Source organism: Sesamum indicum, linkage group LG5 (genome assembly GCF_000512975.1).
Source record: "Sesamum indicum cultivar Zhongzhi No. 13 linkage group LG5, S_indicum_v1.0, whole genome shotgun sequence".
NCBI classification, from domain to species: domain Eukaryota; kingdom Viridiplantae; phylum Streptophyta; class Magnoliopsida; order Lamiales; family Pedaliaceae; genus Sesamum; species Sesamum indicum.
Window position 1 is genome coordinate 18136196 of NC_026149.1, and position 27788 is coordinate 18163983.

The 27788-nt window shown below is 33.0% G+C and overlaps 2 protein-coding genes and 1 long non-coding RNA gene across 9 annotated transcripts; 2 read left to right on the forward strand and 1 right to left on the reverse strand.

Moving 5' to 3' along the window:
* On the forward strand, nucleotides 102-3081 carry LOC105162899. Its single transcript, XM_011081069.2, has 4 exons — nucleotides 102-333; nucleotides 1507-1692; nucleotides 1906-1945; nucleotides 2801-3081. Exons 1-4 carry the CDS (start codon nucleotides 292-294, stop codon nucleotides 2878-2880), a joined length of 348 nt encoding a protein of 115 aa, XP_011079371.1. The 5' UTR covers nucleotides 102-291; the 3' UTR covers nucleotides 2881-3081.
* On the reverse strand, nucleotides 3191-4770 carry LOC110011971. Its single transcript, XR_002287058.1, has 3 exons — nucleotides 4594-4770; nucleotides 3879-4405; nucleotides 3191-3571 (listed from the first exon to the last, which is right to left on the reverse strand). It is a non-coding gene; the product is annotated as an uncharacterized LOC110011971 (long non-coding RNA).
* On the forward strand, nucleotides 17638-25302 carry LOC105162901 (AUGMIN subunit 8). 7 transcript variants are annotated; one of them, XM_011081071.2, is made up of 8 exons: nucleotides 17638-17863; nucleotides 18575-19134; nucleotides 19713-21136; nucleotides 21554-21673; nucleotides 22806-22922; nucleotides 22999-23088; nucleotides 24341-24448; nucleotides 24900-25302. In XM_011081071.2, the coding sequence occupies exons 3-8, from the start codon at nucleotides 19859-19861 to the stop codon at nucleotides 24981-24983; spliced, it is 1797 nt and encodes a 598-aa protein (XP_011079373.1). In that variant the 5' UTR covers nucleotides 17638-17863; nucleotides 18575-19134; nucleotides 19713-19858; the 3' UTR covers nucleotides 24984-25302. The 7 variants fall into 7 exon arrangements, with proteins under 7 accessions (XP_011079373.1, XP_011079372.1, XP_020549582.1 ...); XM_011081070.2 differs by having other exon boundaries at nucleotides 19716-21136; XM_020693923.1 differs by having other exon boundaries at nucleotides 18928-19134; nucleotides 19716-21136.

A 27788-nucleotide genomic window follows, 5' to 3' on the forward strand; every position in this document is an offset into this window, starting at 1 on the left:
AATAAATAATTAATATTATAAAGTTTAACTTTAAAAATTCAAACACACGCATCGAATGTAGCAAACGAGGCCAATCGATAAAAGAAAATTGAGTACCTACACAAAATTTTTGCATCAGGAAGTTCTACACTTCTTAGCCTTCATTTTGACCAATGGAAACTTTACGAGTCCGTTGCATCACTCTCCTTATGGCTTTATAATAATAGACTTTCAAGATTCAATTCAACTCACAGAATCACAATTTGCACTCGCTTTCTTCACCACCACAGCCCTAGCAAATCTTCTGGCAGTATGTCGCAGCCGTCGCGTCCCAAGAGCCCCGATGATCAAACTGTATGCTTTCTTGGAACTTCGAATTTTTTTATTTATTATGTTCTTGTTATTCTGAATTTGGAGATAAATTTGTGCCGGATGTTATGTTCATTTGGGGTTGTTGAAGTTTACTGATTTTTCACTGGAACCAGTATATAGTGTGGAAATTCGAGTGGCCCCATCAGAGTTTTTCACCTCAAGTTTGCAGTTTCTGTTGTTAATTATGAGCAAGAGTTGTTGTATGCTTGTACAATTGCGTGTATTCCATCTTAATCGATCTTAAATTCAAAGATCTAGTAGAGTTAATAGACCAGGAGAACTAAGGGCAGTGATGAATATGTGCCCACTTGAAATCCATGAGATTTGGGTATTCTTGTGAGAATTATATTTTACACATTTTGGAGTAAATGGAGTGATGAGTTTGTCGTTTTAGAATGTCGTTCATGGTTAACTCTTTGGAGTAAAGATACACTATGGATGAATGTAGAATGTGTGACTAATTGTCTACTTTATGTTCAGGAAGGATTACGAACTGTTTGGGCCACATTTATGTTGCTCCTACTTGGTAGCGTGTTTGTCCTGCTGCAGCTAATTTGTTCTGTTTAAGTTATAGCTGTCTTAAGTGTTTGAATGGCAGAGAAATCGAATGAGAGTGTTTATTTTGTCATACTGTGAGTGGAGTTTCAGTGCTTCAGAGCATTCGTTTGAACTTTATCATAAGTTACTTTTTGAACTGTCTGTCTCTGGTAATAGATATATTTTTTTCTGGTTTCAGGACATAATACTTTATTAGATTTTAAGCATCAATCGAAGTCTCTCCATGATTGTTCTGTTATACAGCATCATGCAAGTACAAAATAGTTTAGTGATGCTTTCATATATTTGATAAAGATGTTGGATGGTGAATGTAGAGAAGATGATGATATTCTTTTTCCTGCATGTGTGATGTAAGTGCTTGAAGGTTGCTTGTCTGTTTCTTTCGTAATATTTTAGATTTCCTACCAAAAACTATTTGAGTTTTTATTGTTGGCCTCATTGTTGTTTGATTTATGAGGGAGGCTAATGTTTTTATTATGTTATGTGAATTCACGGAAGATGTTACAAAAAGTTATTATGTAAACTTATGTTTTAATCAGTTGCTGCAGTGCTGAAACAAGCTAACTGTGCGGGTCTTTTGATTAATTTATTACACAGGCAATGTATATTCGTGTAAAGCGTAACAAGACAACTTACTTTCTGCAATGTGTGCCAAGTGAGACAATTCTACAAATTAAGGAGAAGTTGCAAGAACTCATTGATCAACCAGTCAATGATCAACGTTTGATATTAATGCCAAATCGGGAAGTATTAGATGATTCAAAATCACTGGCGGATCAGAAGGTTTTGTTTCATTATTGGTTATAAGTAAAACCAAAATAAAAGACATTGCTGCATGCGTTCTTCTGTTCAGATAGTTAGTTCTCTTATATTGTCGATCAGATAATCAGTTAGGGGCTTGTGACTTTCTCCTGATGTTGTAAATGTTATGATACTCATTTCCGTGCATTGGCCATGAATCTAACTAAATCCACTATTTATGCTGTGACTTTTCAGGTTGAAAATGATGCTGTTGTTGCGCTGACCTTGAGAAAAGGTTGTATAACCATCCATTCCAAGTTAAATATACAACTGATATCTCTCTGGTTGGCAAAATCTCTTATATTATCATCGTATATATGCCTTCAGTTTGTGTTTCTCCTTGAGCATCATAACTGGATTTAGTCCTATTCAAGTGGACTATATGGAATTCTTTATTGTTTTCATTTGCGAAAATGGATTACCATTGAAATGAATGTGTTTTAATTGAAAATGGAAGTCGAACATTGTCCATCTCGTTATGTGGATGAAAAGTCCTTAGGGTGGCCTAAAATGATTACACGAAGATATTTTCTGTTTCCTGGCTTCCCAGTGAGCTAGTATTGTCAAAAAGAATACTTTGAGCTTTGGCTTTACTTGGAACTTGTGGTTAATATTGAACTTGATGTGCATTGGAAGTGAGAATGACAAAATCATCTTAATTAGACCAATATGACGTCACAGTTCATGTTTGCACACTGCTGTCCTAAGCTGGACGGATTTTGGAGGCTTTCTATGCGTAATTCTGTGTTCTCATTTCCTTAAGAAGTTTACAGAACTGTGTGGTGCCATTAGCCTGTGCCGACAGTGAAATGAAAGCTGCCTATAATTTATCGTGTTTTGCTGATATCCTTGCTACTTCTCCCCCTTCTTTTCCATTTTCTTGGTGGGAATTTCTTTCCATTGATTTAGGGAGCAGTTTCTGTCTAAAGTAATGCCTGATCTCATGCGAAAAGAGAGAATAGACATTCTCTTTTCCCAGAACTGAAAGAAGTGAAATATATATGTTTACATTGTTAAAAGTTTATTTTTCACAATCTTTGCCCAAATTGTTGGTAGCTCTGATGGACTCTTTCCTATATATCACATTCAGATGATAATGAATTCGAAGAGGTGAACATCGTCAGGCCAAATGATTTTTACCAATCCCGGGAGACGGATGGTGGCTTCTAATGCTCAACTCTTGGAAACACATTAATTATCAGTAGTCGTGTCGTTTATGTTACTCAACACTATGAGCTCCATCTTTTGATTTGATAACATGAGAGTTGTCGATCTTTATGTACGGATGATGCCCTTTACTGAATTTTCAGTTCCATTGCAGCTGTACTGATGAAATTCCTCCTCGTGAAATTCCATATGCTATCATTCCAAGTTGTGAACTTATGTATTACTTATTGATGCTATAATCTATCTAGCTAATATGTCACTTAACTAGTTTAGACACCATCTATGAAAGTCTACATGCATAATTAACAACCATGATACATCAGGATCTTCACTTGTTTTGTTCAGACTTCAGACCCACCATAAGTTCACAAACAGAAGTATGAGAACAAATGAAATTGAAACAAGATAGCTTCAAGTCAAGTATATTACAAGTCTAAGATCAAAATTACATGATCATGATATCATACAAGAATTGTAAATCTTCGTCCATCAAGGGTTCGTCAACACCGTCAAAGAATCTTGGGGCAATGGATTGGTACTATGACTAGTTTCAGGAGCTGATGAAAAGATCTGTTGCTCATGCTTCTTCTAGTGTTGGAATAGATTGATTTTGTGTGTATCTTGCTCCATCGCAGTTTCGTCTATATTTTTTGTTGTGGTTGTGGATTCTGCATAGCACGATCTCATCTGACAGCTGCAGAAATATATAGCAATGACTTCGATCAGTGATAATGAAACAAACAAAAGGTACAATCCAAGTAATTAGTTTCCAGCAAAAAGAATCGAATATACGTATTAACATCTAATAGTCCATAGACAAACAGTCTATTCCATTGCATTGTGAATCAATGATATAAATAAATCCCTTGAAAATTTGCTTGAATCTTCATACAATTCAAAGAAACTAAGAAGTAAACACTAAACAATTAATCATATTGTTACAAAAATAAAGTACTTTTAACCTCATCATACATCGAAAGAAAACACAAACAAATACGCACCCTATTAATGTTTTCGGCTGCATCGACCAACTTTGGCAGATGTTTCAGTTTGTTCTCATGCATGATCCAATCGGTCTTCTTGACAGTACTGACAGGAGATTTGTGCTTGTGGTAAACCAATGTCTTCCGATATCCAACTACTTCACCGTTGTGTTTGATGGGCCTGTCTCCGCTAGTCGCCTTCCAATGTCCGTATGGAGTTGTTCAGACTACTCTTGTGCCTCATGGGGCAATGGATTGTAGTGATCATTGGTGCAATGACTCTCATGAAATATATCTTCACTAGATTCAGGCAACTGCATTCTAACGGAAGTCGGAAATTGATGGTTGGAGTGATTGTTTGACCCTCATAAGGAGCAGTTGACGGAATAAGGGACTGGGATGATCTTCTTCTATTGTTGGAACTAATTGGTTCGATTGATTTTGTTTACTTCTTGCTCCACCGCTGTTTTGTCCAGTTCTTATTTCATCGTTATTCAATCAATGCTTTTGTTGTGGTTGTGGATTCTATATAAGACGATAACATCCTACATTTATAAAATATATAAGAATATAATCAGATATAATAAACTGAATGCAAATGGACAATTCCAAATATTTTCAATGTAACGAATCAAATATTCCTATCAACATCTATTAGTCCACAAGAAACATCCATTGCATTTGCATTGAAATGGATATGAATGAATAATATCAAGTGCCTTCAAAATTATACTTAAGTCTTTTATTCGAGCTTAGTGTCACAGGCTTGGACTTCCCTACCAATACCGTGAACACTTTCTCACAATATCGATCTTGATTCCTTCTTGCTAGTTTAAACACTGACTTGCCAAGCAAAGATAGATGGAACTAGTTAGAACTTGAAGAAACCTTATATTACATTTTAGAGCTTTACAAGGGAGCTTGTGAAGTGGTAACAAACGAGCTCTAACGCCTATTTATACTACTCCACCTCCTCAATGGACGGTTGAGATTTATTTAATCCAATGGCTAGACACCTATATATGCCTGTAGGATCTTACAATTACTATGTCTCTTAAGCCTTCGTCTACAAGATTTTCAGTCTTCCATGTTTTTTTCAGGACCTTTTTAAAAGTTCCAAATGCTTCAAATTACAAGCTTCTAGAACATTTCGCAAGTTTCTAACAACTTCTCGAATATTTCAAAAATCTCTATCGTCTATTTGGAATTTCTTCAAATTTGTATGCCAAATTATTGGTACATACAGCTCTAAAAATACCACATCACAAATTCAATTTCGCAATACCAAAAGGAAACAATTTCAGATGTCAAGAATTTCTGCAGTTTGTTTGATTTGTACATAATTCAACTTATTCAAGCAAATCTCGAAGGCCCTTTTCCGTTGTGGAACCGAATGTTTGTTATGGACTAATAGATGTTGATATATTTGATACTTTATGCTGGAAATTACTTCGAATGGTTCCCCTTCTTTGTATTACATACATGTCTATGTAGTGGTGTGATGATATACACCACAGCTAGAAGAAAAGCCACAGATTGAAATTGATGAAGTTCTATTTCTGAGTAATCATTATACAATCCAAGGTTAGGACAATTTATTGATGGAGGGGATTCTTCTTATGATTTTGATGAATTAATAATGAATTAAGACATGGAATTCTTGTCTTAGCTTATACTGAACATGACTTTTTGATCTTGGATGTTGTAATATCTATCTCATTTCATTTTCTGTAGAAATTTGGTTTTAGGGTTATCTGGACTAGTTGCCCTCCAGTCATAATTATATATATCCTTATTTTTAATTTTTTCCTTTTTCCATTTTCTTCCTCTATGAAATTAATAACACGGTGTTCAAAGCGTAATTATTAATAATGTAAGGAATAATCAACTTTTACAATATATGGATGTGAGCAAAAAATACTTATTTTTATGGTTCAATTTGAGATTTTTGGGTCTTCGTTTGCAAGGTCTAAAACGTGTACATGCAAAGAAATCGTTAGCATCCTGACGCTTAAGTACTTGAATAAAGGAGTCAAGAATAATAAAGTAATAACACAGTAAAATTATAGTAGAGTGTTGAATTTCACATTTATCGATGTACTTGAAAATTACTCCTCTTGGATGAGGGAGTTTAATATTCATAGATAGCTTCCCCCAACTGTGGGGATAAGGCCACACCTCCACGGATTGGGGGAAAGAACTATCCTTTGGCCGTCAAAATCCACTATTTTTAGGGAGGCCTTCTATGGATAAGGCCAGCTCTTACGAATATGCATGTCCTCTGCGAATGAGTGTATCCTCCGTCAATAAGAGTACTCTCGAATCCTTATTGAGGTAGTCGAGGGGACGTTTTCCCGCAACCAGAACCTCAAAGTCCTCGGTTTGCATAGTTGGAGGTGCCATATATACGCTCCTACTGAGATGGTTGACGCCACACCAGCCATATAGGACATCTTTCTAACATGGGCTGATACTGAAACCACCAGGGCGACGTCCAAAGGTTCATGGGCCTGGTCGTGGTTAGGACTTCATGCTGGTCAAGCAACCTTGAGCTTGCAGCAAGACTAAGCATTCTTCATCCTCGAGCTGGATCATTTGGACCCCTATCTAGATTAATCGATTTTTAAGAGCCCCAAACATCCATCTAACTATTTAAATAAAAAGATACCTCTAAACATAATGAGATGGAGTATTCCTTTAAGCCAAAACAATAATAATAATAATAATACTAAAAATTAATTATTCCAATACCTTTTTATATGGCAAAGAATGAGTTCAAAGGGGTTAAAGACACAAGAAAAAACATATGTGGCCTCCAAAGAATCAAAGCCCCACATGAAATTGGGATTTCCTAACAATATTTTTTTGGTCTCGACCGTCAAATATTGTGACAAGTAGATAATAGCAAGAGGGGTGGAAAAGAAAGAGTTGGGGGAGAACATGTTGTATATTAATTGGTTTTTGTCATCACCATATTATGGGCACATGACTCTCCCCATCATTTGCCTTTTGCCCCTCCACTCCCTCTCTATCCATTGCTTTCTTCCAATACTACTCCCACCAAACACCATTTTACTTTTAATTTCTCTAAATTACAACCCGGTCCTCCAAAATTTGTCTTATTTAAAAAATTATAAATATCTCTTGATATTAACGATGGTCTAACAATATCGAGGTACGTTAAATTTCAGAAGGATACTTGTAATTTTTCAAATAATGAGGAGGTATTTGTAATTATAATAAATTTAAAAATTTACGCTTTTAATTATTGTTAAAAATATTAGTTAATAAGGGAATTAGAGAAATATCAACGTAATTATGTTTCACTCGACCATTAGATTCATTAATCAAATTTATGTTCTAAAACACATGTGTAGTACTACAGTTTGAAACCATTTTTTTCTAGTTAGAACAATGTTGTATGTGGTAATCCTTTTTAATATATAAAAAAACATTATATTATTTATAAATATTTTACAACATGACGTGTATATATTAAGTTTAGTATGGACTATAAAACTATTTTGCAATAGAAAAATGGGTTAAGTACAATTTACCCACTTGTTAATGAAAAAGTACAAAAAAGTCCCAGTGAAGGGGAGTAAATTGCGTCATTTTTAATGTCACAGGGGAATAAATTGCACTTTATTTTTTCACAGGGGTTGTTTTGCACTTTTTCATTAACATAGGAGGGTAAATTGCACTTTATTTTTTCACAGGGGCTTTTTTGCACTTTTTCATTAACATAGAGGGGTAACTTGTATTTAACGCATAGAAAAACTCTACTGGTAACACCAGTTTGAAATTTTTATTACAAAATAGTTTTATGTTTCTCGTATTTCCTTTCATCTAAGCCACATATATAAATTCACATGAAATTACACTTTTTATTTGATTCACAGAGTAAAAATTACTTGAGCTTGGACTAGATTAAGTTCTCAAGGTCTTCCAGATCCAGAATCACATACAAAAGCCTCCCAAGTGTCATGCAAGACAAAGTTCAGTAAGAACAATACCGGGAAGGCCATGGTTGCAGTCATTCTAGACTATTTAAAGGTCTCAATCTGGAGAGTAAATAAGGCAACAAAAGTTGCACCTAATGCATGAAAGGCGTGTATTTACAGACACGGTTAAATTCACTTGAACCATTGGTACAGTCTTGCTCAGACGATTGAAGTGAGTCTGTACATACCCATGTTTGGGTTGGGTTGACCGGGTTATTATTTATACGGACTCTAAGGCCTTAATATAGAACAAGATGTGGATACATTTTGAGAGTGTTTCAATAGGTGGAGTTCGAGATATAGTGCTTTAGTTACATGTCATTTCGATCATCTTGTCGAGGAGAACTCAATCCGAGACCATCATTCATTGCGATATTCTGTCGTTTCGGCCACTATTTATGTGTTTCTTTGATTTTTTTTATGTTTTTCTGCTGATTTTAGTTAATTTTCATATTTTTTTTTATAATTATCATTTGAGCATGATAGTTTACCAAAGTATTTACTATATCTTATTGTATTTTTCAAGGCCAAACTTGATGGGCTTCTAAAATATTAGAGACATGTTCCTCTTTATTCTTTAATATCGATTGCACCCGTTCAATTAAAACTGTTCAGATATTAAATTATACTTAAGAAAGGTACTTTGATAGAATTTTCTCCTTTTTTTAGCCCTTTAAATATGAACATGATCATCATGTTAACACCGTAGATTGTCATAAAATACATATATTATATATATATATATATATTATTATTATTATTCCTTCCAATTCGGCGCTATCACATTAAAATACAAGGACAACCTTTTCCTCATCTTTAATGTAATAAGTCATCATATTTTACTTAGGGAACGGACAATGTGAAGTATGTTGCTAGTAAGAGAATGCGACTTTAATAATGTAATGAGCTGTGCATTAATTATTATAAGTCCCAACCTAATCTAATCTAATCTAATTCCAACTTTCCAAAGTGTCATTTTTTAATGTAATTAAATTATGAGGTGGTTGGGGTTCAAATGATAGCATACATGTGCAATGTGCCTTTCATAACATAGAAGCAAAAGCAAAGCAAAGTCGCATTTTGGTGAAGATTTAATTAGACAAAGGCATGCTAAAATCTATTCGGTGAGTAGGGACGACTATGGTCCACAGCTTGCATGCGATTTCTCTTCATCATAACATGGGCCTGCAGTTTTGGAAAATCTTTCCTTTTTTGGCCAAGAATTGGGATTATTACAGTTTTGATTTCTAAGAAATTATATCAATTATTCTATTTTATTTTTTAAATAATAGGTCTGAAAATTAAATTTAAATTATCCGTTGTTCGATTAAAATTTGATCTATAAAAACTCAATTATCTAAACTCGATATGTTAAACTTATTAAATAATAATCAAACTTGAACAATAAATTTTTTTTTGGTAAACTTTCGAGTTCTGTTATATTTGTCCAAAAACAATAAAATATACTTAAAAGTATTATACTGCTCGAGCTAGACTCGTGTTTGATTTTATTAAAGCTCGATTAGATCAATAATCATACCAAATTCAAATACAATTTTTGAAACTCGATAATATGAACACTTGAACATGTGTTCGGCTCGATTTATAATCACCACTTACACATATTGTCCGTAAACATGCACTTTTCTTTTACTGTTTTGGTCGTTTGTGTCAATTGACCATTAAATCTGATTGAAAAATCACGTGCCAAGCACGTGGGACTAAAAATGAGGCACAAAGAAGAAAAAAGGGTAAATTACACGGGACTCCTTGAGATTTGCATATCTGTAAATACCTCCTTATCGTTTGAAAAATTACAAATACCCTCCTGAAATTACTAATATCTTAATAAATACCCCATATAACGAGCTATCACAAGAGATTATTTGTTAGGGTATTTGTAATTTCAAAAAAATATTTATAATTTTTCAAGTTACGAGAAGTACCATTTGTAATTTACCCTAACCAAATGAGCAAAAATTATACATTGAGATTTTTTATTGACCATTTTAAAAAATAAATAAATAAAATGTAAAGAGACTGAAATCAAGTAAGTGGTATTATTTACGGACTAAGGGTGTAATTCAAAAACTATATATAGTGCTATATATATTTAGTGAATGATATGATAGTTTATAATTAAAAAGGTAATTTGGGTGGTAAATCATTTCATTTAATTCTGATTCAATAGTTCATAACTCATTTCACACTAGAAAAAAAAAAATTAATATCGGCTACAATTTTAATAGTTATGGACTAAAAATCATGATAAATTATTTTTATTGATCACGGTTAAATAAAATCGATGCAAAAATATAATTTTTTTCCACCAAGAAAAAGCTATTTGTCATGGCTAAGAGCCATGGTAAAAATATTTGACATCGCTCAATTATTTTAGTCACCCTCGCAGATACCACGGCCAACAACCGTTGCATGGTCGTGGTCAAATACTATTTGCTACGACTATTTTATTTTTAACCATAGCAATTAACCATAGTTAAATATTATATTTTTTGTAACATCAATACGCATGCTTACGTCGTCAATCTTCAAACAAGAATTTTGAGACGGGTATATGCTCATACTCTCACAAACGGTGTCAAATGATGTGGTTAGCGTATGATATTGTTCGTTCCAATTTCGTATGAGTGTCATAGTTTTGGTTTTAGAAGATATCTCTTAAAGAAGAAGGTCATAAAATTTATAAGTCGCTCACACTATTGATTGGTATTTAATTTTTGAATGCATGACAAATAAAGGCGAAGAACGAAATTACAGACATCCTAAGACCAGACCGCTTCCATATGAATAATTCACATCCTCCTCTTAAATCAGTTTTTTGTTCCACATCAATCATACTGATTCATAATTTTTTATATAAAATTTAATTTATTACGTTATTTAATATATTTAAATTTATAAACTAATTCAACATATTGATATTTTCAAATCAATAAAAATATTCAAAAGAAACAAAAAAGTAAGAAGCTATTAAAAATAGTATATATACACATTCATCATATTTGAAACCATAATTTTTGAATTTCTAACTCGGGCATTTATATATATATATATATATATGTATATATAATTGTATAATTGGGTAATTTACAGCTACTCTTTTTGTCTCTTTATTTTTTTGAATAATTACAAATACCCTATCTGATGTTTGATGAAATTATGTAATATTTGGATGAAGATACGAAATTATCAATTTCTCCTTTCATTGTAATTTTTTTTTCCGAAAAAAATTTAAAAAAAAACTATAAGAAAATTGAACGAGGTGCATGAAAAATTATACAAAAAAAAAAAAAATTACCCACTTAATACATAAAAATATCATAAAATTTTAAAAAATAAGTAAAATTATAATCCATAGTCCACAAGAACATTTTGATCCGTTTATCATAAAAAAAATGAATAAAAATCTGGTGGAGACTAATGAATTAGGGCAATATATTGTTAGACAATCGTTAAATTAGGAGAGTATGAATAATTTTTCAAATAATAAAAAATATTTATAATTATATTAAATTCCAAAAGAACTCGGCATAATTTACCAATATATAATATTCAAGTTTAATCCAGGTCAAAAATTAATTGCTAATATTTTTTTCATAAGGAATAATCTGCAATATCACGTGAAATTACTTGCATTTTTTCCGTATAATATTGATACGAGGGCTGATGGTGAGGCACTATAGATGTTGGGGAGGGATAGAGTGCAGTGAACCTGAAAACAAGAGATGGCCCGCCTTCCCAACATCAATTCTGGGATTTGTTTGCATATGTTGTAAGAGACAACGTACACTGATCTGTATCTTCATACACACACACACCCCCACACTGACACATACAAACTCACACCTTTTGCTGCTAAATCGTTCGACAAACCCTCGCACAAAGAGAATTACTTCTCAAATCACTGCTCGCAATTTGATGTTGACCCAATTGAATCAGGAGTCAGTCGTCATGGGTTAGTGTACCGTCTAAATTTCGATTTACACGCGTGGCAGATTTCCATAAAAACTATCAAAAAAATTAGTTTTTGAAATAAATGTGAAATTGAAACCTTAGCATAATGTTTGGATTCGTTTTTTAAATGTTTTGTTGTGTTTTGTGGAAATAGAGAGAGAAAAACAAAGATAAATAAGTGTGTGTTAGAGATAGTATGTATGTTTGGATTTGTTTTTGGAGATAATTTAAAATAAGTATTATATATTTAATGTTGTGTTTTGGGAGACAAAAATTACTATTCATTGTCAAATCATGTCTTTGGAGATAATTTAAAATAAGTATTATATGTTTAATGTTGTATTTTGGGAGACAAAAATTACTATTCATTGTCAAATCATGCTTTTTTTATATATATTTATGTATATATGTGTGTATATATATATATGTATATTTTTATGCTAAAACAGTTAAAAACATCTAAATAATGTGTTTTTGAATGATGGCAAACATTGGGTATGTTTTGACTTATCTCGAAAATAAGTTGAAAATGAAAACAAACATAGTGTAGAGATTTTGAAGTCTTGGATTCGAACCCCATTATATGCATGAGATGTTGTTTCTTCTGCATAGTAGGTATTGTTTACTATAATAGTAAGTGTTGGTTAAATTTAGTTTAGTCTTTATTAGATATTGATATTCGACATGAATGATTGCAGTCGATTTATTTCAATTAATAATAAATCACGCTCTTACTTCAAAACAAAAATCATTAAAAATCTTAAATCACATAAACTTTACATCCTTTTGCAATTTAATGATAAAAAATTAGATTTTAATGCAATTTACCTCCCTATAATATTGCAAATAAGCAAATTACTCCCCTACGACAAAAAAATAGCATTTACCTTTCTTTTTTTTAAAAAAAAATGAAGTAATTTATCTTTTTAGACGTGCAGGTAAATTTGTTATTTTTTTCAATAAACGGTTAATTTGCCCCAGAACACCACCAACCTCCGATCGGTCCTCCCCTTTCAACAAAAGACCCCCTTGGCCAACAAATTAACCGTCTAAACCCCACCACATCTTCCCCGCTCCGCCCATTTTTCCCCTGAGCAAAGACCCACAAATCTCAACTGCCCCGCCCCCATACCCTCGAGACCTCTAATTATGCATACACATCAAATATATTTCAAGCGTTAGTATTATAATCAGTACGCACAATCCAAAAATCTTAACAAACAATACTGTCAGTTAAAGTAAAATAAGTTAACGTAACATAAAAAAAATTAAGACTTCAAGACTTTTTATCTGCGTATCTCTTTATATACTATTAAATTATCATCATATTTAAAATTTTAAATTATTCGGAAGAATAATTATTTAATATTTAATTCCATAGTAATTGATACTCAGTGTCAAAAGTTAACTACATTAAAAAAGTTAGCTACATGAGAAAATAAAAATTATAATTCTTTTTGCTGCCAAACTCTCAATATAATTTCCAATGAATAAACAATTGAAATTAACAACTAAGTAATAAACATGAGAAAATTAGGTGTAGGAAAGGACAGTTTTTTGTTTAGAACAAAAAATGTGCAAATAGTCCACATTAGATATGCCTAACTTTTCAATTATGTGGTCCAAACTCTTACAATCTTGGTAGTTATTTCAGTTTCCTCAACCTCAATACTCTAGTGATTGAAGGGATAATTACACTGTACTTTTTTTAAAATTTAATATAATCATATATAGATTTTCAGTGATTTAAAAAATTATATTTAGACTATTAATATTTATTTTAGGTCAAACTGCCTGCGGTAGCACGTCAAAATACCCAAAAAAGACAGGGATCCAAACTTTATGTTTGGATTTGTGTTTTGAGTGTTTTATTTTGTATTTTGGAGATAGAGAGAGAAAAATAGAGATAAATAAGTGTGTGTTGAAAATAGATGGTACGTTTGAATTTGTGTTTTGAGGTAATTTGAAATATTTTAAAATAAGTGGTGTAGGTTTGATGTTGGGATTTGGGAGACAAAAATCACTGTTCATTGTCAAATTATATCTCTTTTATATATATTTATATATATATAAATATTGTATGTCTAATGTAGTATGTTTGGGAGACAAAAATCACTGTTTATTATCAAATCACGTTTCTTTTATATTGTTAAATATATATATATATATATATATATATATATATATATATATATATATATATATATATATATATATATATATATATATATATATATATATATATATATATATATTATATAAAAAGTTGAAAAATAAAAAAACACACAAACAAGGTGTAAAAGCACAAAAACAAACATTGAATGCGTATTATCTTGTTTCGAAAAATGCAAAAACATGAATACAAATATTGCCAAGCATTTTCCAATTGAATTCGGTCATATTCGATCCCGGGAACCGTCCAACACCCGACACCTGGAGGGATGATATCACGTCACGTGGACCCGATATATATATGGATATTTGACCTTATAAATACTGTACAACTATTCTAGGTCAAGGTACGCCATTTTGATTGGGAGAAGTATTAAATTTTTAAATATCGAAAGGTCTTAGTTGAAGATCTGCTTCGCATTCGACTAATTTAAATATCGAAAGATTTTAGTTGGGAATGTGCAACCTAATAATAAATTGTTTATAATATATTCATGATGTAATTTGTTGCATAATTTAAAAAAGAACAATTAATCCCACAAAATAAATTGAATAAATTATTTGTAATATAATTAATTTGATGTGACCAGTGAAGGAAAATTTTCCCAGACTATGAATTATATATCCTTTTTGTTTCTACTGTTCTCTGTTTGGTCCCACTGAGAAGTACTGAACAAAATGATTACTCTGAATAATCATTTTCAACATCCCTCCAAACGCTTCCCTACACACATTCAAGAAGAAAAAAAAATACAAGAACATATTCAAAAACACTAAAATTAGGGCGCATTTGATAGGTTGGCAATACTTTTTGCCTTTTTTTTTTTTTTGTGTTGAAATATTTCTTTCCAAATAAATAATAATATAATAATAATAATATATATAAAAAATCATTTTATTTTCGTCATAAAGAGCGTTCCAAAATATTTTTTTTATCATTTTCTAATAACATATATGATCATGATACATCACATCTCGATTCTTGACCTGACCTATGATGCAAATCCCAAAAATCCATAAATATAAAAAAAAAATTGGGAAAATGCAAATATTGTAACTTACTTTATTTACATTTAGTCCTGAATATCTCATAATTCGACCATTTCTGATAAATTAAGTCTTGTATTAATAATTCCGATCCCCGTCACACTGGAGTCGATATCATTTTTGGTCCAGTAACTACAGGTCGTTAGCACTAAAATTATCAGCATGAAACTAAATATTTAAAAAACGGACAGTATGTGAGATGCTCAGGACTAAGTTCGTCAATAAAAAAATTAAATGTGTAAACGGAGTAAGTCACAGAATGCTATTGATCTGTATTTACTGGACCGGAATATAATTAAGCCAAGAAATTTTGATCTAGAACATATGTAGGGTGATATTAGACATAATAAAGTCATAATGTTCACAATTTTCAAATTTATTTTTCCTTTGGAAGACTTCAAAATGAGGTTTTGAAGTTTCAAATGTTGAGATTCTCTTAATTTTTGTTTTTAAAATTTATGGATTTTATTAAATATCTAATTGTTGATGTGATGGTGATATTTTAAATTATTAAAAATGAGTAATTCTATTAATAATTAGGTGCACCATTCCACTCTTTTGGTAGTTTATTGTCTATGACTCTTTAAAGGAAAAGGACTTTTGCTTAAATAATAATTTTACTTATATATATACTAACTATTTCAATTAATAAAATTATTATGGTACATAATTTGACCCCACAATTGCATAATCAATTACAAAAATATTTGATGATGAAATAATACATTTTGGAATGTCTAATTGATTTTATTAGATGAAGTGATTATGACGTTTCGATTTATAATTTTATAATTGATCGTGCAGATGTATATTGTAGCTAAATTTTAAAATTAGTATCGTTTTTAATGTTATTAGTGGTACACTGCACACTCGATATGTCAAAATATTTAACCATTAATTATTAATAACGGAATAATGGCTTCCAAGTGCCGAAAATGAAGGACAGTTTGTGGGTATTTTAGTAAATTCATTAAAAAAACGTAGAAATTATGATAAAATTTTCTTGAATTGAATTGAATGAGTAAAAGGATAAATTTGAATAATTAAAAGTTAGTACGATTATAAAGTTCTCTTTTATAATATATATATATATATATATATATATGAGGAAATTTAATCCATAATAAAAAACATACATTTTTTTTCTTTTTTTTTCTATTTTTACATTTCGATCCATTTTCAATAATCATTTTGGGGGTTGTATTCCATAAAAATAATAATAAAAAAAAAGAGTAAATTATAGTGAATTTTAACAACAAGGAGCTCATTCCGTTAATCGTCATTAGATTTATAATGCACGGACACTCTATAAAGTTGCTCAATGTAGTGTAGGACATGGATACGGCGCGAACATGCCTCGAACATGCATCGATGCCGTCTCTGAAAATGAAAAATAAAAAGAAAAAAAGGAACATGGCGTCGATCAAGCGTGTTCGACATGTTTTGGGCACGTTTCGATTTTTTTATATATAATTTCAAAAAAAATTGGGTTGTCTTTAAGTGAAAATAAATTTTAAACTTAATAAAAAAGAAAAAGAATTAATTCGCTCCTCTTAAACTAAAAATATTATGATGAAATTACTAAAAAATGGAGAGATTTTCAAGATAATTTAACTAATTTAAATTATTAGAAACTTTTTATTATTTTTTTTAAAATAAACCAATATGTATATTTTTGAAGCCACATTCGATTAATGTAGATATAAGACATGCTTATCTTATATTTTATCTTAATATTTTTCATATTGCATATTTTATTTTTTGAAAAATTGAGAATATATATAATAAAAATATATTATATACAGTCGTGTCAGTGCCGTATTGTGTCCTAATCTTTTTAAAATTTTTGTGTAGCCGTGTCTGTGTCGTATCGTGTTCGTGTCCATACATCATAACATTAGATTTTCATGATCTTTTTATGGTAAACGCACGAAAATGTCATCATAAACTACATAATAATTTTATTTATTTCATTATATTTTCTTAAATCCTTTTATGGAACAGAACTACAAGAATGAAATTTCACCTCATCAATTTTCTTTTAATAATTATTAAAAAAATAACAAAAAATAAATAAAACACAACAATAGCGAAGTAGATTTTTTAAAACCCCTATCCAAATAATTACATAATTTCATCGAACATAAAAAAAAATATATCGAGAATTTCTAAAAAATATTTATAATTATATAAAATTTTAAAAAAAACTCGTCGTAATTTACCCTTAAAAGAAAGCAAGTTTTCACGATAAAAACTATAAATTATAGCTTTTAATTTCACCATAATTATTTCTTTTAATTTAATTACCCATAATTCTCATTAAATAATTTTTTTAATTTTCTCATTAATTTTAAAAATAAAATTAGTTTTATGATTTAGCTATAATTTAAATTTGTATAATTAATTTGTAAATAATGAATCTAAACGTTATAATTATTTTTTTTAAATTAATTATTTTAATAATGAATTATGCAGTATTCAACTTAAATATACAATAATAAATTAAAAGATGATGAAAATTGAAAAGTCTCAGATAATCAAAATTAGGTGGCGCGAAAATAACCGCCGCCCGCCGCCGTACTCGGTCCATTTCCCCAGCGTTCCCCTAACTGACACTCCCACAAGTTTTCTCCCTTTTACTGTATTCGTATTTGATTATTAAATCTGTTTACCAGTTGATCAAGAAATTGACTCGTACATATACACAAACAGTATAGTATACATCAGATTAGGGTTGGGAAAATTTGTCGAGTTAGAAGTATTGCAATCAACAGTTGTTCTTCTTCGCCGGAGAAATACAGAAAGGTAATATGCTTATACTCGTTGTTTTGGATTTTTTTTTTAACTGTATCTCTGTTGAAATAAGTAATCAGATTGTGGAAGCGGTTGTTTTTTTGATGTTGACGATTTTCAAACTAGTTTTGATCTTCAATCGATTTTTGTATGAACCGTGTCTTCGAGTAAAGTTGAAGCTGAAACGTTTTTCTGCTTAGTACTTTGTCGGTGATCGAAGAATAGGTATATTTTTGGGTTTTTTATCCGTAGAATCTGCAAGAGTTGGATATAATATAGTAATATTTGTCTTTTTTTTTTTCTCTGTTTTCCGGTGAAAATTTTCGATGACTATGTGCGAAGAACGATATGAGATTTTCTTTGTTTTTTTGTCGTTTTATTCATTTTCTGAATTCTGAAGCTTCTTCCGTGGAAAAGATTATTGAAGAAATCTACAGATGTTGGGAAATTTAGGAGCAAAACCTGACAAAGCGCAGACCATTATTTCATGCATTTATTCATGTAAAAAGGAAATTCCTCGATATTTTAATTTTCGATATTGTAGAAAAGAAATGCGATTTGCATCGATGACTGTTCCTACATCCGTGAAAAAGAAAATGCAAAAGGTCAAAACCAGAATTATTATTTTGCATAATTTCTGCGCATAACGATGTTTAATCAATGTAATTTAATGACAAACAGGGATTAAATAATTATTTCACTATTGTTGTTATGTGTGTTTAGGGTACTGTGAATTCATGGGGATGGACAATGATCTCTTCCTCCACGTGGTCTCCATGTCTCTGTTCCCATATCCCTATAATTATTGTGAATTGTTTACCTTTTAAAGCAGAAATGCATAATCTTTTCTAATAGACAAGTTCTTAATCATTGTTTTTGAAATTATTCTACTTTTAAACTAATCAAGTATTTGCAAACGAACAAGGAGATGGGAATCACCATCTTCTGGTTTTCAAGCGAAACCCAGTTGATTTCAAGGAAGCCTGTAATTTTTTCTGCTTGATCCCGAGATAGGTCTGTAAATTTGGTCCACTTTTATATTAACTTATTTCCTGGACTTTTGTTCATTTATCAAGAAAGTAAGACCCAGAGAAGCTCGGTCTGTGTGCGTTTGTGTGAGCATTGATCACCATCGATATTTTGTGCATTTGTGCGAGTGGGTGAGAGAGTAGGAGAGTCAGAGACAGAGGGGGAAGCTGGTGAAGGTATCACTTTCAGAGAATTCCCTTTCATGAAAGGAGTTGGGTGGGGGAAAGAGGGAACACGCCAGAGGGGCTCTAAATGTGAGTCTTACTTGCTCAATATCTCATTTTATGTATGTGTGTCTGTATTGTGTGTGTTTGCATATGCAGCTCCACCCAGCCAACCATGGCATTCCCGTGACAGGGACAAAAGGTTGGGGACCAAAAAAAAGGAGGAAGAAAAAGAAAATAAAATGTAAATGAAAAGTGAAAGCAAGAGAGAGCAGTCTTATCTTACACACCCTCCCCATTAGTTGTACTACTTCCCTGCCCCCACTCTTCTCCTACTTTCCCCATTTCTGAGGGAGGTCCTAAATCCACTGCCTCTTCTGCTTGTTATGATAGACCGCAACTTTAGTTTTCTCTTCTTCATTAGCTAGTGTCTTTTTAGTATTGCATGGATGTGCGATCTGCCGGAATTTGGGTTGAGTTGGATGATGATTCCCGAGGACCCATTTGCATTTGCTGGCTGAAATGATCAATTCAATCTCTTTGAGATCTGGGTGTCTGTAAAGATGTATTCTTTTGGCGCATCTTTTCCTTTTTCATCATGCCTTATTCTTTTCTTTTCACTGTTTTCCCATCTGTAGCATCTTACTTTTGGCCGTGAATTTGTTTAGCAGATTTTCAAGGCGGGAAAGGATCTCCTTTTTGGAGAGGTTGCTGCGATTAGTCAATAGATTAATCTGGTGAAAGTCCGTTATGTTTAAGGTTGTTATTAGTACATGAAAGGGGTCGTCAATGTGGCCTAACTTGTACAGTTTGGATGGATGTATGTGAATCAGAGCAACCATTGCAGAAGCAATCTACAGTAGGGACGACAAGATTACCTCTGGTTCCAGCTGAGAACAAGAATGGAGTCACTCGTCAGGCCCGGACAAGAGAAGTTAGTTCTAGATATAGGTCGCCTACACCATCTGCAATCACCGGTCCAAAACGGTGCCCTTCGCCAAATGCCACCAGGATATCATCAACGTCAACTATATCGGTGCCAAAGAGGGCTACATCAGCTGAAAGAAAGCGCCCATCTACACCATCATCACCACCGTCTCCGTCAACACCAGTTCAGGATACAGCTGCAGAAATACTGTTGGCATCAAGAAAGGTAGTTGGCAATAGGTTACCGGAATCCCTATGGCCTTCTACAATGCGGAGTCTCAGTGTTTCTTTCCAATCTGATACCTTTTCTCTTCCTGTTACTAAGAGAGAAAAACCAGTTTCTCACACGCCTTCCGATCGCACTCTGAGGCCATCGTCAAATGTTGCTCACCGACAGGCTGAAAGTCCTGCTTCACGGAAGCCCACACCAGAGAGGAAGAGGAGCCCACTTAAAGGAAAGAATTCTGCTGATCAATCAGAGAATTCTAAACCTGTTGATAGTTCACATCCTCGTCTAGTGGATCAACATCGGTGGCCAAGCAGAGCAAGTGGGAAAGTATCCACTGCTCTGAGTAGAAGTATTGATCTGGCTGATAAGACGAGCAAAACTTCATCTGTATCCTGTTCAGGAACAGGTACACCTTCCCTTAGGAGATTATCTCTGGATGGGACAAGTAAACCTTTACTCAAATCAACCAGTGATTTGCTGATGCGAATTTCTCGTGGAGAGAATGGAAAAGCAATGTCAAATGGATGTTCATTGGATGATGGTTCACCGCGGACGCAAAAACCTGGATCTTCAAGTTCATCAGATAGAACACAATTGGTAAATGCTGCAGCTAGAGCTCTGTCTTTACCAACTCCTGGCTCGCGCCCTCCATCGCCCTCTCTGTCTAGAGGGGTCAGTCCATCCAGAGCAAAGGCTGTGAATCCTTCTTCTAGAGGACCAAGTCCTGCTCGGGTTAGACCATCCAGCCCGTCCAGACAACCTCAGAGTTCGACTTCTGTTCTCAGTTTTATTGCGGACATTAAAAAAGGAAAGAAGGCTGCTAATCATATTGAGGATGTCCATCAATTGCGGCTCTTATACAACAGACACTTGCAATGGAGATATGCAAATGCTCGAACTGATGCTGCACTGCAATCTCAGAAAGGAAAAGCAGAGGTTTGAACTTATCTTATCGGAGCTTTTGCAAGCTTCAAAAGTTCCTTTCGTAGTTATGATCTCTTCTTTTTGATGATTTTAAGTTCTTTTCTTTAATTTGTTCTGTAGTGAGTTCTGAAATTCTCCTAGATGCATGAATAAATGCAAACACGGCTCTTTTTGGAATTCTGTTGGTAGAGTTGGTCATTATATATATGTGTTAGTGACTCCATATTAGGTAGTTTTCAACTCGAGTATTTCTTGCTTCGCTCAACCATTACACAAAGTGGTATAAGCGGAGCCAAATTTTAAGGATGATTGCGATCTTTTCTTTCTATTGTTTTCTTCTTTTTCTCTTTTTCGAATTTTTGGTGTTTTGTTTTTAAATCATATTGAATCATAATTTTATAAGCCCCTAAGTCAGTTTTGATTGTGCAGAAAATGTTGTACAGTGTCTGGGGGGCAATTGGTGATCTTTGGGACTCGATAATGGAGAAAAGGATTGACCTCCAGCAGCTCAGGCTCAAATTGAATCTTTACTCAGTTTTGAACAAACAAGTAATGTCTCTCCTATTCTAATTATGTGTTCGGACAAAGAAATATCCTGTTTCCAGTCTTTCTTCTGATATGCCTGTTGTGTCATCTAATTTCCTTCTTACTACGTGGTTTAGTTTCAAAATCATATCTTGTAGCTGCATGTCCTGCATCCAGCACTTGCTATTTCATACATCATTGGTTGTGCTTGCAAAATATGAATTGTAATAGTAACCGTGAGCTTTGGATTTTTAAAATTAACCTGTCTAATTTTGGGACCTCTTCTGGAGTATTCTGGATTCAAATTACTTGACTGTAATAATTGTCAAACATTCTGGCCAGAATTTGCTACACAAACCATTTATGTGTATGGAGGATGGCATCTGCCTCAATGTCCATGGATTCAATTTCAGGCAGTAACAGAATACTTTCTGATATAACAAAAGATTTTACTACCTTATATTTCTTTGGGTCAGACAGTGGAATAGTTTAATAGTTTGCTCTGAAGAGATTAGTCACAGGAAATGATGAGTAGGTTCCTGATTATGATAGACATCCTTCCTTTTTCAATGACCTTTTCAGTTCCATTGATCATCTCGAAAATTGAAAGCCTTGCCATAGGAGCAAAAGGTTTCCATAATTCTGTCGTCAGGAGTTTCATTCGTTCTTGTTACTTGTCATGTTTAGGCTGTAAAAGTGGTGATGGACAGTAAACAGATCATGCACGCCAGCAATCGTATCAATGTCATTGGATAAGTACCTGTAGTGCCTCTGAAACCCTTTCTGGTACTTTGAAAATCCTACTTCATTTCTCCCCAGACAGCAACTTCTAGAGTAATGAGAGTTCTAAAATTGAAATAAAACTTTCTTATTGGTATCTTTTGTTAGAACATGTTCAAACTACTCTTTTCCCAGAGGTGGCAAAAGTTTGTGGAATATGAAGGTTTTGTCATATGACATATCCAGGTTATGTAGGTGTTAGCTGATCTCTCCTTATCTCAATGCATGTTCCCACATGATGATGTCTATAAGACACCTTCCTGTTGGTGCTGATCCCTTATATTTGTCTCTTCCTAATTCAAACTGATAACTTTGTACATATTTATATTTAACTTCACTAAGAATTCGTACGTTTCTAATTCAAATGCGTGTTCAGCTAACTTGTCTTGACGAGTGGGCTTCAATTGAAAGGGATCATGTCAACTCATTAACTTGGGCCATTCAAGATCTGCAGGCTAGCACAATCCGCATACCAATCACAGGAGGAGCAAGGGTATGCCACTTTGACTAGTTCTTGATGTTCCATATTATAAAAGAGAAATAACTTAATTAAATCTGAAATTTTTCAGGGAGATATTGAAACTGTTAAGGCGGCTATATGCTCTGCTGTTGATGTGATGCAGGCAATGGGATCCTCCTTATATTCCATACTTTCAAGGGTGAGAAGAACTTCTTTTATTGTAGTCTACCAATAGTCAAACAAGAGAATGTGAGAAAGTTGTTGCAGTGTCTGGTTATTAGACACTTTTTTTAGTTTACTGCACATCTCCATCCAGGTGATGCAGTATAAGTAGACAATTGTACCCATTAATTTGACAGATACCTCACACTATACCTCTGTCCAAGCGTGCAGTGAGTTGGACTTTATCATGATTTGTCCATTCTCGATTGAGCCACACTTAGCTAATAAGAAGAAACCCATCAATAGCAAGAGGTGTCATTTTATAGGTTCTCGTTTCCTGTCAACTGATGGCACATTTCACTTTAGCATCCACAAATACTCTTAAATTGGTTGTTTTACCTGCGAGTTTTTAGGTCATTTTTCATCTTTAAATGGAGTATTATCCTCTAGAATAAATGTTTTTTTATAAGTTGCAATTGGATTGGTATATTTGAACATATGGATTTCAAATTCCTAAAATCAAATCCGTCGGACTTGTTTGGCTAATTTTAAATCCTTCTATTCTAACTTTGAACTTTGTTAAATATTGATGGATTTGAAATTCTTTTCATATGGAGCCATTTGAAATTGTGTCTCCAAATCCTTCCCTCAAATTCAAATTGCCTTGTATAAAACAAGCAAGGTGGCAACTCCCTAAATCTATTTGACAAAATCTTCTTCTGAACCAATTGGGTCTGCATTGCATGACCGACCTTCTATATCCTCAAGATAGCCTGTTTGATTCTTACTCAAGATGTTTGATCAACAAAGGGCAGGGCATGGACCTCTGCATAAAGGTTTTGGATTTCTATTTGTTATGGATCTCAAAAGATGTAATATAGCTTATGGTCAATGAACATTTTCTTTACTAGTAATAATTTGTCAGTCATTTCCATGGCAAATACTCAGATATCTAATTCCATTTTAATTTTTTACTCATTTTTGCATGTGATTATATGAGGATGATATGCACAGTTAAATGTCGTGTTTTGAACTAAAAATCCTTTACTTAAAAGAAAATTATTAGTACTATATTTGGTTTGGTGAAATGCCTTATAACAACTGTTGTTAGCTGATGGATTGTAAATTATTTGCTCTCCCCACTTTCTGAAGAAAATAGAAGCAGTTCTGGGTTTCTGGAAAGACTTGTATCATTGACTTGATTTTGAGCAGTTTCTAACTAATTTATCATGCATATGTGTGTGCTTTTCAAAAGAATCATTCTTTAATATCTCTATTGTACGATTCAGATGGAGGGGATGAACCGCTTGGTGTCTGAACTTGCTAGTATAGCGGCACAGGAAAGAGCCATGCTTGATGAATGTGAATCAGTTTTGGGATCTACCGCTGCATTGCAGGTGAGAAAAAGCACATGTATTGCGAGCTCTCTCATCTCTGTAAGGTGGTGATAATCGGTAGTATTACCTGTCATATATTGCTAGAGTTCACAACTTCGTGTGAGAATTATTCTCTAACTTCTCTTCTTCAGTAGTTTCTGGCCTTAAAAGGGGTAGGGGCAGCTTAAACGATTTGTCTCTAACGTGTTGCTTAATTAGTTTCACAAGACAAAATATCATCATTTTGTTCTAGGATTTGTCATGGCTTTCTTGTACTTGTTGAGAGTTAACCCCATCCTTTAAGAGTATTTCTATAAGAACCAAAGTGTATTCTGGCACTTATAATTGATCATGTTTTATGGCTGGATTCATTCATTTTCTGTGGTTATTACTTGGTGATTCTGCATTTTGGTTCATGTTTCCATTCAATGATGATAAATAGCTTACAATGAGCTCGAATGTGCTGGAGCAGGTGGAAGAATACAGCCTGAGGACACACCTATTACAGATGAAACAAGGTTGGAGAAATGGGGAACCGTCAATACTTGGGTATTAAGATAATTCAACACGAGATGCTAACTTCAGTTTCCACCCCTCCGCAATGACCCTGACGCAACCTTTTTTCTTTTGTGAGTGTAAATTGATGTTCCTACGTCGTCCGCCTTGCGTATTTTCTTTCAACCCTCTCTATAGGTTTAGTTAGAATCTGTAATTCACAATATTTCGGGTGTAATAGTCTTGTACCTGGGCTAGAGCTCTCTCTTCATTGTATTTAATTTGTAAAAAACAAAGAAAAGGAAAAAGTGAAAGGAAGTGTTGAATATACTGAACCAGACTTGCATGGACTGGTTTCTCCTTTTGCAGGTGTATGGAAATAGGTCTTGATTATGTTTGAACATCATGATATATGAGAATCTGCAGGATTACATGAGACTTGCTCCAATTTAGGGCCGATGTGATTTCTCATGATTATGGTATTGGCCGGGGGTGTATGGTTTTATTTCCAAAAGCTAATTTTCAGTTTTACAGTATTTTAGGTCTCGAAAATCTATTTACTTAGTCCATTTTCATTTAAAAAAGGCCCATTTCCAATGAAATTTTGCTGTCTAGTTTATTGAAAACATACTTTTCAAACCACCTTTGTAGATCTCGTTATTGCCTAGTAAAAGAGGACATGACTGTCATGTCTGTTGACTTTTGAAGAAATAAAAATAATAGGGTGAATTGCATTTTACCTTTCGAATTATGTCTGTATTTATATTTTGATATTTTTTTTTTGTATCAATTTACTATCTCAACTTTGCAAAATTTGTGCTTTGCCATATATGACTTTTTTTTGTTGATTTTCTATTGAAAAAACATCATATGCTATGCATACGTAAAAAATATCACATCACATAACCCTTAAATATCAAACGTGCACTGCATGTGATGTATTTTAAACAAAAAAATTTGGTGAAAATAGTTATAAATGATAAAGTGTAAAATTTTTTGTAACGTTGAGATGATAAGTTGACATACAAAAAAGTCTAGATGCCGAAATGTAAAAAATATTATAATTCGAATGACAAAATGTAATTAATTTAAAATAATATTATACTATGTATTTAAAATGCAACATCTATAAAATACCAACATAGCAAGTACAATTTAAATAAATTTTTATTTCTCACATGTATAGACTTAGGTTTAAAAATATACAATGCAAACATTTTTATTTCTTCGTACAATAATCAATAAACCATTTTATATTAGAAATGCTGAAAATTAAAAATCAAAATAAAAACGAAACCAAATTTGGTGCTCTTAATCTGTCATTTTTTTTAATTCACCCTTCAATTTTTATTCCAAGTATCTTCAATTAAAAAACTAACTTTACACTTAGTTATTTATTTTTGTTTACATTGACCTTTTTTTCCTCTTTTTTATTTCATAGTTCTTGATGTTTTTTCCAAAGATTACTTATTTTCATCTCAAAGTATTTTTTTCCCTTTTATTTTGTCTTTCTATTATATTTCAAAAACTATTTTTACTTTCCTTTATTTATATGAAATGTAGTATTATTATATGTTTCGAATTGTATTAATTAAATTTAGTTCCAATGGATTACTTATTTTAAATAATACTCAATTGTGATTTTGCAGTTATTTATTTTCCTTCAAATTTAAAATCAATTCATCAAACTCACAAATTATAGTGGAAAACCAAACTATTATATTATATTAAATAATAATAGTTCAACCTTTCTCTCTTGCATGGGAGTCTTGAGTTTCTCCCAGGCATGGGTGTTGAGTTCTAGTATCGTCTTCTTGTTTTTTTCAAGAATCTAGGATTACGCTTGGTGCTGTCGGTGAGGTTTAGTAGTTCACTCCGTAGAGCTCTAGATGTTACTGCCGTCAACCAAGGGATCCAACCTGAGTTGATCTCCAGTTGGTTTTTTTTCTCATTAGGTTTTCTTAGTGATTATCTCGTTTGCCTTTTGTTTGTAGGTTTTCTCCTACTTTATCCCTCGTTGTCTAATGGTAGAGGCTGAACCCTTTTTTTTTCTTTCTCTCTCTTTGTACGTTTCTTTGTGCGAGGTCTTTGTTGATAGGGATAAGACTACTTCGTTTAGCATTCGACAGAGGAGGGGTCTTTCCTGTTGTTATATACGCCAGGCCTAAACTGGAAGTATCTCATTCATTAGTCTAGCATGGGAGAGGAGGCTGCGATCAGTCATATGAATCGAGTTCTTCGACTTACTGAGGAGGAGGACGAGGACAGGGGAGTAATAGCAGACGGGTTATGGCGGGTGGATGCGGGGAATGATAGTTTATTCTTATCTAGTGTTTGCTCTCACAACGGCCTTTTAATTTTGAGGGATGTGCGTTTTAATTCGAAGCATGATTTTACCTGTCCGAGGGATGGAATTCAAGCAACTTCCAGATGGTCGCATTCTCATGCGGTTCTCTCACATCAATGATTGGAACAAGGCAGTAGAGAGATGCACGTGGAGTTTTGAGAAGAATATATTGATTCTTAACGAGGTGGGTTCGACCAATAATCTAATGAATGTTGATCTCAACTAGTGCGATTTCTATGTCCACATTCATGACTTGTTGTTAGTAAAATGAACTTAAGCATTGCATTCCACATCCGTAACAGGATTGGTCATTTCAGAGATATGGAATCTGATGAATCAAGGAGAGCATGGGATGCTTCACTAAGAATAAGGGTAGCTATTAACGTGAATAATCCATTGATGAGGGCACTTACACTTCGCACAACTGAAGGGGATGAACATGTTGTTCATTTTACCTATGAAAGACTACAAACTTTTGCTATTTGTGTGGGAGGATGGGCCATATCGCGAAGTATTGTG

Excerpts from the sequence above, each read along its gene's own strand:
- LOC105162901 (XM_011081071.2), top strand. The coding sequence starts at position 19,859 with ATGGATGTATGTGAATCAGAGCAACCATTGCAGAAGCAATCTACAGTA. Across the intron at positions 21,674-22,805 it reads ACTCAGTTTTGAACAAACAA|CTAACTTGTCTTGACGAGTG; the intron begins GTAATGTCTCTC and ends ATGCGTGTTCAG. Across the intron at positions 24,449-24,899 it reads GATCTACCGCTGCATTGCAG|GTGGAAGAATACAGCCTGAG; the intron begins GTGAGAAAAAGC and ends GTGCTGGAGCAG.
- LOC105162899 (XM_011081069.2), top strand. The coding sequence starts at position 292 with ATGTCGCAGCCGTCGCGTCCCAAGAGCCCCGATGATCAAACT. Across the intron at positions 334-1,506 it reads AGAGCCCCGATGATCAAACT|GCAATGTATATTCGTGTAAA; the intron begins GTATGCTTTCTT and ends TTTATTACACAG. Across the intron at positions 1,946-2,800 it reads TGCGCTGACCTTGAGAAAAG|ATGATAATGAATTCGAAGAG; the intron begins GTTGTATAACCA and ends TATCACATTCAG.